This window comes from Arachis duranensis, chromosome 6, assembly GCF_000817695.3.
Source record: "Arachis duranensis cultivar V14167 chromosome 6, aradu.V14167.gnm2.J7QH, whole genome shotgun sequence".
NCBI classification, from domain to species: domain Eukaryota; kingdom Viridiplantae; phylum Streptophyta; class Magnoliopsida; order Fabales; family Fabaceae; genus Arachis; species Arachis duranensis.
Window position 1 is genome coordinate 105,869,906 of NC_029777.3, and position 14,720 is coordinate 105,884,625.

The 14,720-nt window shown below is 28.7% G+C and overlaps 1 protein-coding gene across 1 annotated transcript; it reads right to left on the reverse strand.

Annotated features, from left to right (window-relative positions):
• Positions 1-1,881: 1,881 nt before the first annotated feature.
• LOC107495495 (probable polygalacturonase At3g15720) lies at positions 1,882-11,265 on the reverse strand. Its single transcript, XM_052263142.1, has 9 exons — positions 11,160-11,265; positions 9,832-9,975; positions 4,230-4,357; positions 3,936-4,073; positions 3,619-3,798; positions 3,114-3,321; positions 2,754-2,835; positions 2,387-2,495; positions 1,882-2,259 (listed from the first exon to the last, which is right to left on the reverse strand). The coding sequence occupies exons 1-9, from the start codon at positions 11,263-11,265 to the stop codon at positions 1,882-1,884; spliced, it is 1,473 nt and encodes a 490-aa protein (XP_052119102.1).
• Between the last annotated feature and the right edge of the window lie 3,455 nt (positions 11,266-14,720).

The following is a 14,720-nucleotide window of genomic DNA, read 5'->3' on the forward strand; positions in this document are numbered from 1 at the left end:
TAATTAATTATTGTATTAGTCACCAAAAAAATTATTGGATTTTTTTCTAGCAATTGTCCTTATGTTTGAATTTTATTTGTGACAAAAAAAAATAGAGAGGGAGAGGCATAAATAGTAAGGCAGTGAGGAGAATTTTTTGTTTTTAATATTGGAGTAGTAGTGGTGTTTTTTTAAAATGTGGATTATTTGGGTGTTATATTCAAATGTGGAATCGTTTAATTAGAAAAGAAAAAATTGGACCGTCCGATTTATTAGAGGTACAGAAATCGGACCATCCGATTTGTAGAGGTACAGAAATCGGACCGTCCGATTTGTGAGAGGTACACAAATCGGACCGTCCGATTTGTGTTTAAAAAAAATTAAAAAATTTTAGGTACAGAAATCGAACCCTCCAATTTGTGTACTTCCACAGTTTTAAAAAATACCAAAAATTACAATATTAAGGTATATCACCACTTCTACTTCCATAACAAAAAATAATTAACCCATGAGGAGTGATGAGTATTTTTAGGCTGGGTTTGGTAAAGCTTTCTCAGGAGGTGCTTGTGCTTTTAAAAAGCACAAGCACGTCATTTTGCGTTTGGTAAATTAAAAAGCTCAAGTGCTTGTGCTTGCGGCTTTTAAAAGTTAGGGGTGCTTTTGAAAGCACCTAGGAGGGAGCTTTTTAAAGTTGGCTTGTGCTTTTCAAAATTTAAAAGTCTAATATAACCTCATATGTTAACTAATTTTCAAATTTAATGTTTGCATTTATGTCTATTATAGTATTTTTAAATTTTAAAAGCTATTTTACCAAACACAATTGATGTTACTTATGTTTATTAAAAGTTGTTTTTGATTTGATTTACCAAACATAAATGCTACAACTTTTAAAAAACCATCTTTTAAAAGTTAACTTTTATAAGCTTCTTTTAAAAAGTAAAAATTTTACCAAACTAAGCCTTATTTTTAGACCGTACACAAAAAAAATAATAATTAAATGCTATCTAAGTATTCTTTTGATGTTTTTTTTGTGACAAAAGTTTATGGGTTTTAATGTTTTATAGTAAGATATGATTTTAAAGTTTTTAATGATATTAAATGCATAAAAAGGGGGTTACTTTTTCTATAATCAATGTTTTGTTTTCACTTTATATTGACTTAAATAAATTTATTTATATGGTCTGAATTTGACACGTGTTCTTTTATAACTGCATTTTAATAAAAAAAAATTAACACAATGATACACTCCATGACTCCAATACAATTATATATTGATATATCTAATTTTGTTCTTAGCCTATACTTTTTAAATATTTAAAAAGTTAGTTTGCGCATTAATATCAATAAAATATTAATATACGATTATAGTTTATCCAAAAAAAAATTTATATATATATATGTGTGTGTATGTTATTTTCCCATATCCAACATACACATTTTTAGACTTGGTATTTCATTATGTCTCGTGTTATTGTCTGTATTGTATTATGAGTGTATTGTATTATGTTGTACCTTATGGTTTTCTTATAGACGGTAAAAATAATGATAGAATTTCTTACTCATCCATCAAAATATTTCTAAAAAAAAAAACTTTGTATCCTTATAAGACGTATTTATTTCTCTTTTCATCTCAGATGGAATTTTACGTTAAAATCTTTTAAATAATATAATTCAACCCTAACTACCAAGGAAATAATACAAAGGTGGCCAAATTAAATTGTAAAGAAAACAGTTAAATTGCAAATTACGAAGTCAACATGATAATTTAAAAAGTTATAATTGTCAGACATTCCAAAATGAAATCAGATATTATTATATAAGTATTTCTTATTCTATAAATAATTCAGGAAAATTGAGAAAGTAAAGAACAACCTAGTAATAAGTAGTCTATATGGGTGTGAACTACAAGAACTTATTAATTGTTAAATTATTTTGACTAGAAAGACATGGAACATTTGGAGTGCATGAAGAGCATATCCCTTGTACATTTTTGCAGGATGCACGTGTCTTCTCTCCATTGGTCGATGTTATATCAATTCCTTCCAAGTTAATGTTGGTGCATCCAATGGCATCACAATTAAGTTGAACCGGATCTTCAGAAGTTGAGGTCCCTCTCACTTTGACAAATGTAACATCACTCACTTTTACTGCTTTATCATCCTTCACTTTTTTCACTTTGATATCATCCGTTTTATATTGTTGGTCAATAATTACAGGGATATCCACTGCATCCATTATAATATTATCAAATAGAATATTTTTAGCATATCCAGATCCTCCCTGATTAGAAAAAAAAAGGGAAACAAATTATTATATTGATAATTTAAAGAAATTCTTTTCAAAGTAATTAATTTGCTTATATATAGACAGCTAATTAAAGTGGATACTTATGTAGTTATGTTATTACCTTCCATGTCTTAATTCTTGCCCCATTTGTAGTTCTACTGAAGTTGCAATTTTGTACACGTATCTCTTGTGCTGTTTCATAGGCTCCATTTTTTCCAAGGCTTCCAATACTAAAATCATAAAAAAAAAGTTCTTTTTTTTTTTAATATATGTAACTATAAGATAAGATGTTTTTATTATATGAAAAATAATATACATAATTATTATCTTAAACAATTTAATAAAAAATATTAATTTATCTAACCATTTTTTAGTATTATCTTTACATAAAAACATCTTTATACGAGTATAACTCTCTTTTAACATATATACATATTAGACAAATTAATAAAAGAACATATAGATAATTAGTTTAGATAAGCATATACCTGATTCCATGGCCAGGTCCACAATGAATAGAAGACACATTAATGAAAGAGGAACCACCATTAATCGCAATGCAGTCATCACCTACATAACAAATAAAATTACACATAAAATCGATTATGTGTTTAACTCCATAATAAGCATATGGGTATAATAAATATTTATTTTTACAATAATAATAAAGAAAAAGAATATAAAACAAAAGATGTTATTCAAATATTATTATCTTTGAAAATAAAATGTTTTTTAAAAAAAATAAAATAGTGATGCCTATTTGATTTCTTCATTAAATAGAAATGAAAATTCCGTGAATTAATATTTAAAAAAAAAGAAATAAAAAGTATAAGTATTTTGTGTGTTACCCGTTGTTATAGTAGATCCTGTAATAAGAATATTGGAGGAGGCCGAAATATCAATTCCATCAGTGTTAGGGCTTTCCTTTGGTGCACTAATTCGAAGATTAGAGATTTTTGAGTGATTACATTGGTTTATACTTATGTGACTTCTTGGACTATTGATATGATTCAATGAATTAAGATCTAAGTTTCCACACCCATGAAAACGCAAAGCCTGCAAAATTTAAGTTCCAACAAAATAATGTACTCAATTAATATGTGATAATTTGAAACAATAAAGTTATCTAAATTGAATTTGCTAATAATAAGGGTTATTATTCTCACTTGAAAATAAAATTAAAATAAAGTAAAAACTCAGTTACAGTCAATTTCATGTGAAGTTAATAGCTGAGAGCCGTTAGATGAAAATTTAGTCAAATCATCTAACGACTCTCAACTATCAACTTCATGTGAAGTCGACTGCACTTGAGTTTTCACCTCAAAGTAAATGTTGATTAAATGAATCACGTACCGTTGGTCGGTTACATTTTTTACAACCCCACCATGAAGCACCTTGGCCATCAAATTTTCCACCTCCATTGATAACAAGACCCCTTATGTTTGAGAACGTGATCCATGCATCTTTCTCATTATCATCACTTGACCATTTCCATCCATCAAGTTTTTTGGGGGCAATCACAGTTCCTTCAAGCTATATATCACATCAAATTTTTTAATTCATTACTTTTTCAAAAATAAAAAATAAAAAAGACAACTTATTGTAATTATTAATTAGTGGGATTGAGGATGTAGTGTAAATTAAAGGATCAATTTGGACAATTTAATTACCTTAATGTTAATTTTGGTAGGTTTGCAAGGACCTTGAAATGAAATTGGTTGCAACATGAAGGTTTTTCCTTTTGGTATGACTAGTGTTGCCGCATTTTCACTTGCATCACACACCGATTTCCATGCTTTCAAAAAAGCCTTGTAAATCACACACTCATATAATTAATTAATTAATTAATTAAATATAAAAACTGTTACATTATATTAGACAACGTTGTACTATATGTTAACATTTCAAAATATATAAATTTAAAAATTAAATAAATAAATATATTAGACAACGTTATACATTACTTTTGAATCATCAATTTGACTATTCCCATGGGCACCATAGTCAACAACATTGAAGCTGCTAAAACTTGCATGAGATGATGATGATGATATTCGAGCACACAAGCAACAAGGTAAAACAACAGTGGACACTATTAAAAAGGCAAAAATTTGTGATTTCATCATATTTGAGATGTATAAAAGAATATCATGAATCGTAGTATTCTAGTTTAATACATACGATAAATTACAACTAAAGACTATGAGAGATAGAACCTAGTCTTTGTGATGTGAAAAGTAGAAAAAATATGATCATTTATAAAATTTCAAATTTAATAACTTACGGTGGAAATTAAATTGTTAGATTAATTATAATTAGTGGCAAAACATATGTTACAACCACGGGACTAAATAAACATTAGGAACTACATATACGTTAGCTATTTACTAGAATCTCAACTTAATTAGGTTACATATATAATACTTGCAACATTAATTATATACTAGTGATATTAATTAATTGTTAAAAAAGGAAGAGGGAGCAATAAGAAAAATGTTTGTGAGTATTTAAGTTGTGTAGAATGATACAATATAAAAGATGATTTATAGGTGCTAAGAGAATCGAAATAATAAAGACGTAATATCCTATAATAAATATTCAGATATGTTAAATAATGTTAATTGATCTAATTAATCCTAATTACACTCTCACATCCCTCCTCAAACTCAAGTGACTGCAAATTATTTGAAACAACTAAATAAAATTTATAAACTGATAGAATGGGTGCAGACGGAACTGTCTGAAAAAAGTGCAGGCGAAACTGTCGGAAAGAAGCGCCGATGAAACTGACACAAGGAAGCACAGACGGAACTGCCACAAGGAAACGCAGACAGAATTGTCAAAAAGAAGTGTAGACGAAACTGTCGGAAGGAAACACAGACGGAACTGCCGAAAGATAACACAAACAGAACTGCCGCAAGAGTGGCCAACTGCCGAAAAAACTGCTGAAAAGATGGTGAACTGGCGAAAAACTGTTGAAAAGTGACAAAGTGTAAAGAGATAATAAACTATCGAAAAGTGACGAAAAATATATGGTTTCTCCATGAGAATAAATAAGTAGTGGATGAGCTAATTGGTGATGTGAGAAAAGCATCAAAGCATTGATAAAAGAGAAGAAAAAAAATGGTACAGAAGAAAAGTATGAAAATTATAGTACTTTCATCAAAAGAAAATCAATTTATCCTCCTCATAGAGGATACAATGACTCTGATACCATGTTAAAAAGGAGAGAGGAAGCAATAGAAAAAATATTTGTGAATATTCAAGTTGTGTAAAATAATATAATATAAAAAAATTTATAAATGTTAAAATAATCAAAATAATAAAGTCGTAATATCCTATAATAAATATTTAAAAATATTAAATAATACTAATTAATCTAATCGTAATTATACTCTAACATTAATAACTAGTGGAATTGAAGCTGCATGTAACATCTTTCAACCTTTTTTTTTATTGTTTTTAACTCTCAATTTTTAAGGGGAGAAAAATCATAAGTTTACATGGACAATACAGCACCATAAAGCAGAAACACAATACATACAGTCAACAAAAAAAGTTATATTTTCAATGTTATATAATATGAGAAATATTAGTGCACTAATAGAATTTATTATTTTTAATCAATAATTGTTTTAATATTTAAAAGTATAAATTAAAAATATATTATCAAAATTTTAGACTAAAAATAATAATAATAATAAATAATAAATTTTATTAATCTTTTAGTACTTTTTATATAATATATTAGATTTTCACTTTTTATTCATATGTATTTTTCTTCTTTAAAAAATGATAAAATTAGTCAAACACGCGAAACAAAAAAAAAAGGATTCAATACCCTCCGGCCTTAGTCAAATAGAATTTTATGATTTAGTTAACTTAATGTATCTAAAAAATTATTATGGCAATACTTTTAATTGAATATTCAAACCTACAATAAAATTTTAATTATTGGTTGCAAATTTACCCCTTTTTTATTACTAAATCATTCCATTCTCCAAAAATTTTACATCAACTAACTCATCGATCATATTAATATTATTCAATTCCATTCTGTAATTTAAATTAAATATTAGAATGAAAGACTGATCCCTCTCTATCTCTTTTGACAAACCCTAACCTTCATATCTCTTAATTACCTTTCTTGGATATATGCGTCTAATTTCCGATGCTTATTTGGCCATCAAATGGTGGGTAGTTATAGATCATTATTGTTCCTCCTTTCTCATTTTCCATTTCCATCACTACAATGAATAACTCTCGGGGAAAAAAGCATCCCTAAAATTTTATATATTTAAGGTGAGTGTGAGTTCTTCTAACTAAGAAGTTTAAATAATGTTTAGTCACATTAAGAAAAGAGTTGATAAAGAAATAGTGATGGCTATAACTTATTAACTTACACACGCACCTTCAATATAATTCTCATCCATTAGACAATAAAACAATTAAAACCATCATCACTTCTTCCAAAGCTAGCATAATATGTGTTAATTATTTTACTTCTGATTAGATTATGCCATTTTATTTGAGTGTCATGCATGATCATAATAATGCTTTAAGAACAATTGTTTTTCTAAAAAATGAATAGATTATTAATTATATAAGAAATTGAGATTTTTCAATGCATTGAATTCTTTGAAAACTGAAAGAATATATTTCATGCATGAAACCTTCTTTTTTTTTTTTTACCTGACTAATGCTAATAGGTTATAACTAGTCTGATAATTAATAAATTAAAGACCAAACTTACACAACTATATATAACTCCTCTCTCTAAAGTATTACTGGTTTCGTATAACACCATCAATAATATAGCACTAACTACGTATCAATTATCGTTCATAAACTCTTTGAGGGTGGTTAGATACTTAGATATCTACATTTTGGAGTTAACTTGAATCTTTTGTTTTGTTTTTCTATTGATGAGATCGGATCTACTTTGATGCATTATCAATCCAAAAATAAAAATTAATTATACCATCATCCAATTATAATTCTATTTATAAAAAATTAATAGACATACATTCTCACTTTGTACTATGCTTAAATTATAATATTTAAAGCTTACTCTTTAAGTAAAAATTAATATAGAGTTCGTTTGGAAAGCTTTAAAAATAAATTTTTTTAGTTTTTGACTTATAAAAAATAATAGTATTGATGTTTGATGCAATTTTTAAAATTAAATTGCAACATTCTAAAAAGTTATTTAAGAATTTATAGAAAAGTTAAAAAAAAATTTACTTCTCTCGTAATACTACTATTTTAATTTTTATCATATTTTTATAAAATAAATAATTTTAAAATTAAAAATTCAAACACAAAATAACTCATTTATAAACTATTTTTAATATAATTATTTATTATTTAAACTATTTTTTCAAAAAAAACTTAATTAAACTGCACCATAAACACAAATACGGATACGAACAGGGTCCGGAAAAAAAGGGAGTCTTTCAAGTCTCAACCCCTTCCCCCAAAATACAGAATTAGGCTTTTTTTTCTTGACGATTTTTTTCTTCCTCTTTTTATCAAAAATCAAAATACATTAAGAGAAAAAAGAGAGTAGCTACGTTAAACATAAACCTCTCTTTGTTGACTTTCAAAAAAAAAAATTTAAATTTTCAAGATAAAATAAATAACCACTATAAAAAAATAAAGTATTTGTAATAAAAATTTTGTTTTAAATTTAAAATTTTTACAAAAAATTGATTTTTTGTAGTAATAATTGGTGATTGTTACTGAATAATAGTGTTTAGTAACAAGAATACAAGTTGTTACGAAACGTGCTAATATTTTATAACAATTTAATTATTTTTATTATAAATTATGTTAATTTTTGTAATGAATTGGTGTTTTGTTGCAAATTTTTATCATATTTTGTAACAAAAGATGAAATAGTTACAAAAATTTAAAATATTTTATAACAACATATTTTTTTGCTTCAAAAAACCAAATTATTTTGTAACAAAAAATTAATGTCACAAAATTTAATATTTTTTGTAACAAATTATTTGTTTGTCACAAAATATAAATATTATTTTTTATAATTTTTATCTCAATAAATAAATACTATAAATGTACTCCAGTATCTATATTTTAATGAATATATATACCAAAAACAACTGCCGCTTTATATATATGTAGGTCCAAAAATAAAAAAGAAAGAGACATGGGATGTTTATGATTCTAAGAGCCTACTAACACATCAAGCAATCAATTAAACAAGTTTAAAAGTTAGTCAAAAGTTATTGTTGGCAGTCATTAACGGTAAAATTCTAATAAGTTCAAGGAAACACATTCCAAATGGCTACCACAACAACAACAACTAAGCTACATTCTTCCCTTCAATGTCTTCGTCTCCAACAGCAAACATGTTTAAAGGGTTAAAAGTAAACAAGGAAAGTTCAATGGATAGGTTAGTTCAGGAAGTTTGAGACAGTATTCGAAATTACACTCCATGACTTATAGTAGTTCCTCATGCAATTTTCGTCTATCACTAGTTATCGGAAAATTGAGGTGGACTGATTCCTGCCACGTTGGCATGCCAATAGTTACTAACGTGATAAATAAAACTTTTTTTGATTGAATGTGGTTCTTTTCCCTTTTAAAACCCTAATTCCAATTTTTGTTTCCTGAATTTTTTTCCTCATTCTCTTCTTCTTTAACTCTATTTTTTACTCTGACTCTTCTAAATCCAATTATCAATGCAGCAATAATATAAAATACCAATAATTATTTATCAACAAAAAATAGTAAATTACAGTATAAACTTTTCAACTGGTACCTTCAACTAGTACAGTACCAAAGATAAGAGAAAAAAAACATCATTTCATAACTAAGACAAAATGGAATATAATAAATTTTGTATAATTCTGTAGATTATCAATCAGTTTATCACACACAATGTTCCAACTCCCTCAAACACTTTCAATCCATCTGCAACGATGACGATTCAACTCACCACCACCACCGCATGGCTGACAACAATGATAACGTTTATGAAGTCCCTGCCTTCACTCGTAGCCAAGGCCAACTTCTCCCACCAGAGTTCCACCTGCTACAACTCCCCGTTTGAGGTCACATTCACCGTCGGCGACCTTACGGAGCCAACCCTTGCCAGCAGTGTGCTACTCCGGCCTTAGCTTTTGCAACTAAACTCCTCTGGCATGGTGTCGGAGCCGTTCCGGAAGGGGCACGTGGTGACATTCTGGGACAACTTCGATGACGAGGAGCAGGACGCCGAGGACGGGTCATGTGGAGTTAAGCTTCAAAGTGGTCCTTGAAGTTGCACTCGAGACTCGAAGTAGTCCCTGAACTTAATAGTTACCCAAATTCATCCCTAAAGTTGCACTTCGGGACCCAAACTTGTCCTTCAAGCAATTTTCGTCCACTTGGCACCACCAGAAAACTTATCTATACTCTATCTTGACACATTGGCAAACCCTAAAGCGACTTAGTATTGTATTGAGGCTCAAACATTGTGAAACGACGTCGTTTCACACTATATTGTAACCCCTATCTCAAAGTTAATCAACACTTCTCTGTCCCTCTCAAAACACATACAGAGGTGTTTCTTCTTCCCTTTATTCCTCAACGACGATGATGTGATTGGTGCCACTACAGCTGCTGCCTCCAAAAATGACTGCACTTCAACGTCAGCTTCGTCATCGTCGTCATTCAGAGAGTGTGTGCTGAAGACTGTTTTCTCTATTTGAGGTAAGCAAAAAGGAAAAGAGGAAGTAGAAATAAAAGATGCTCTATTTTACCTTAATGTTGTTAATATAATTTTTTCAATAGTTAAATAGAGTTATTTATGGTTGATTGTATGGGTATGCATGTTGATGGTTTGCTGTTTTTACTAGGGTTTCATGAGAACTAGTTTTATGAACGACTATTTTAATTGTGAAATTGCAAGCCTGACTTAAAATTATTTGGATCATACCATAACATATGTAATGAAGTTGAATTAATGCTATTGATAGTAGCATTCTAAAATTGTTCATGATCACATTGTCCTTCAAACAAATATGTCGCTTATTTTTAAATCCCACTTAATACATACTAATATTGCTTCTATAATCATTAACCCTATCAACTATCCATGTATGTATAGTATTTTAGGTAATAGCCTGTCATGATTGATAATGATTTACATATACTAATTCCTATAAATGCCACCCTACGATGTTAAGGGATATTGATGGGAGTAAGGTGCACAAGGCTCTAAGGGAGAAGTATGGAGACGAAGGATATAAGAAAGGTGATGTTATTAGTTTCTATATCATTATTTGTGGATCTGAGATCTGATTGTGTAAAATATGGTCAGTACTGTTGCATCTTTGGTTCATTATACATTATAGATATAATCACATTTCTTTTTGAATTTCGCAGACTGAATATCTGCTTATTGGAAATTAGGTGTGCTTAATTTACCTACTTGAAAGAATTTATTATACAAAATAAATGAATCAATGACAAATTTGAATTTAGGAGATGCAGTTCGCTTCTTTTTGTTGAGAAAGATAATAGGTTGGAGAAGCTGTCATCAAGGGGATGTTGAAGTACTGCCCAATAATGAGTTGTCAAAAAGAAGTTCTTTTTCTTGGAGCTTTGATTACTGTAGTAACAAATCAGATTTTGTAAGTGTCATTGCTTGTATTGTTATAAATGAAATTATCTTGTCTATAATATAAATTTTGAATTTTCTTTGCTGTAAGTTGTATTCTAAGTGTAGCATGTTTATAAAAATCACATGATTCTAATTATCATATTGTATGCAGGAAGTGAGATATTTTTCTTCAAAAATGGCATGTACTAAAGTGTAGTTTTCAAGGATTTTTTTGGCAGTCGATACTACCCTGCTGTTTCAATGTATACTCTCCCCAATGAACCAAATTGTACGGTTAAGTTCAACTTTGGCCCTGACTTTGAATTCTTTCCCCTGAGGATTTTCAAGATCGGCTGATTCCCAAGCCAATGATCGAAGTTTTCTACCATAGTTTTGATAATCGAGGCTACTGAGAAGAAACCATAAAAAGGTTGATGCCCTTTAAATGAAACTTAAATTCTTTTCTGTTTCAAACTTGATAAATTCTTATGTTGCATACGCACTTCTTTGATTATATTATTAAAGGGCTGATAAATTCTTATGTAATTGCTTAATTGGTGTTAGCATTTAAATGATATTTTATCTATGGGATGTTGCTTGTACTTATGTTGCATTCTTAGGTGATTGTTGCAGGATTTGGATCCTCTAAAGTTTGAATTTCACTTTAGAGAGTAAAGTGTGATCTCTTACCATTTATTTCATAGGTGGGACCAAAAATAAATATGAAGGAGAAACTATTTAAGGGTAGAAGATCACACTTTACTCTCTAAAGTAAAATTCAAACTTTAGAGGATCCAAATCCGTTGTTGCATGCTAAAAAATATGGTTTAACTTCGAATGGAAAAGAGAAGGGAAAAGAAATTTGAGGATTAGGGTTTTTAAATTTGATTCAGGGACCAACTTGCCACAAAAAAGTTTACTAATCCACATCAGCTAGTCATTGCCTAGTCAACGTGTAAGAGACGAGTTCACATCAATTTTCCGATTAAGTTTATTGACGGAAAATACTTGAAGGATGACTCTGAGTCTCGGAATGTAATTTCAGGGATAAATATGGGTAATTATTAATTTTAAAGACTACTTTAAGTTTCGAATGTAATTTTAAGAACCACTTTGAGATTTAACTTGACATAATAACCTATGCATGTTTTTCTTTTTTTATGTATTGATTATATGCATATATAACAGGAAAAAAATATTTAATACACTACAACAACATTTATTAAGTTATAAATTGTTTCAACATTTATTTTTTATCTAAATATTAGGGGAATGTTTTTTTTATGTAGACCATTTCTAAATGGTTGACAGCATATTGTTTCATGGGTTTTAATCTGTTCATGTATTAATGAATATAAAAATTTACGTATGTGTATGTATATAAAAAAAAAAGGGCAACCCGGTGCACAAGCGTCCCGCGTTTAACGCAGGGTCCGGGAAAGGGCCGCAACCAAGGTTGTAATGTACGCAACCTAACCTGATAATTATATCAGTGGCTGTTTCCACGGCTTGAACCCGTGACCTTGAGGTCACGTGGAGACAACTCATCCGCTGCTCCGAGGCTCCCCTTCTACATATGTGTATGTATATATATAGATATATAGATGTATATATATGTTATTTAATATATATTATTTTACTTTTTCTTTAATTACTGGCATTTTTTCGAACATCTTTTAATGGTGTTGGATTTGGTGATGTCTTTATTGATTCACTCTTTTTTTATATTCTATTTATTGCATTCATTAATTGCTTTGAATGCTGTTTGTGTATCTATTTTTTTTAGCGGAATAAATTAGTAAGGCAAATTATGACTATTTTTAGTTAATTTTTTTTTGTTATTAAATATTTTGGATTATGCATTTTGCCTGTTGCTTTAGTTACTCCGTGTCTCGTTTAATTACCTTTTTTTCTCTTATCAAACTAAACTTCGATTGTTGGATTCACCATGCTATAAATCTTCTGCATTTTTCACAATTTGTAGCTTCTACACTTTTTCCAATCTGAGATGAAGTCATTCTTTACCCTTCTAAGCAAATTTTTCTTCACCTTCCTCGACCATCGGTGATTTACTTTTTAAGCTCGGTCACGTTTTTTGTTATGTTTGCATTCTTTTTTAAATGATATTACATGTTAACGTTTGCATCCTTATATTTAACTTTTTTCTTTCTTTTGATAATGCATAGAGTTAGGGGTATTAAATGGGCCGAAATCAGCATAACCTACTAAAAACGGTGGGTTGGGCTGAAAATTTGAAATCGTCAAACTTAGAACGTTCGACTAACCCGCACCGTTTAAGCACCTGGGCTTTGGCCGGGCGGAACAGACTTCTCCAGCGGACCAGTCGTTTTTTTGTCAGGGCCATTTTTTTACAAATTTCTATGATATTATTAATTTACAAAAGGATGAAGATAATAATTGAAGATATTCTAAGTTATATTTTTTTTATTACGTTTTATCTTTGATTGATTATAAACTTGAAGATGTTTAATTATATGTTTTGGATAATATTTATTTTGTTTTGGACAATATTGGTTTTATTATTTTGTTTCAAAAAATTTGGCTTATGATTATGTTTATTACATATTTATAATTATAACAACTTTAATATTCGTGAATTTAGAATTATAATTTTTTTATATCTTTAGAAATTATAAATTTATTAAAATGGTTGTGAAATTATATATATTATTTAATATTTAATGATTTATAAAAAGAAAAAAAGATTTAGCGGGCTTGGCCCGCCAGTCTGCTATTAGACAAGACGGAGGAAGAATTCATGACTGTATCACTAGGCGAGGCGGGCCAACCCGCCAGATGGTAAATTTTTGGCGGGACAGGATGGAGCGAACTTTCTCATTTATCACTCCTAATATAAAGAGGATTCGAAAAGAAGGAAATCTCTCAATCTCTTATCTAAAATAATACAGAATTATGCTTTTTTTCTTGACGACTTTTATTTTTTCTCTTTTTATCAAAATACATTAAGAGAAAAATTAAGAGAAAAAAGAGAATTAAACTTAAATTTTTCTATCTTTGTTGACTTCCAAAATTTTTTTAAAGTTTTTAAAATACCGCAAATAAAAGAAAACTTAATGCAAAACATTCACACAAATTTACCTAAAAAACTTTTTTATTAAAAAACACGTTAAAAATATATCCATTCAATTCATTATGTTCTTCCTTCTATCATGTTTCTTGTCTTTTAACTAAATCTTTACTAAGTCACCAAAAAAAAAAACTAAATCTTTACTTAAAACTATATAAATAGCTAATGTACATTATATAATTATTTTTATTAACGTGATCATTTATAATTAAATGTATATATAAAACTTTTATCGATAATTTGTAAAAATTAAATCTGCAAAAAAAATGTTGAGAAAAATAACCTCATTGTGATGTGATATTTTTAAATTTTTTTGCTCAAACAAAATTGTTTCCGATAAAAAAACAATACTTATGGTCCCAAAAAAAAAACGGTTAGTTAAATGTGCAAACAACATGCTAATATGACAGACCAATCCAATCTTATAGAAAAAGTTGATAAACTATGCATTATATATAGCTAATATTATAATGAGTACGCAATTTTCGTGCGCCGAATGAATCATGCTACCCCAATTCACACATTTCCCTAACTAACTTAAATGAGAAATTTCTATCGCATTGATACCTCTGTCATTTGTCAACTATACCATTGATTATGCGAACCAATTGAGACATGATAAGATGCTTTGCATAAGTTGACAAAATTATAGAGTCACGCATAAGAAAACGAAAAGCAGTATGATTATTTTGCTTAATTTTAATGTATAACGTAAAAAGTTTTATATAATTGTAT

What these genes read in the sequence shown, in the direction of transcription:
- LOC107495495 (XM_052263142.1), bottom strand. Translation starts at nt 11,265, where the DNA reads ATGGTAGAAAACTTCGATCATTGGCTTGGGAATCAGCCGATCTTGAAA. An exon ending in AGGGAAGAAGAAACACCTCT is followed by an intron (nt 4,358 to 9,831) that starts GTATGTGTTTTG and finishes CCTTTTTAATAG; the next exon opens with TGTCCACTGTTGTTTTACCT. An exon ending in AGGATCTACTATAACAACGG is followed by an intron (nt 2,836 to 3,113) that starts GTAACACACAAA and finishes TTTGTTATGTAG; the next exon opens with GTGATGACTGCATTGCGATT.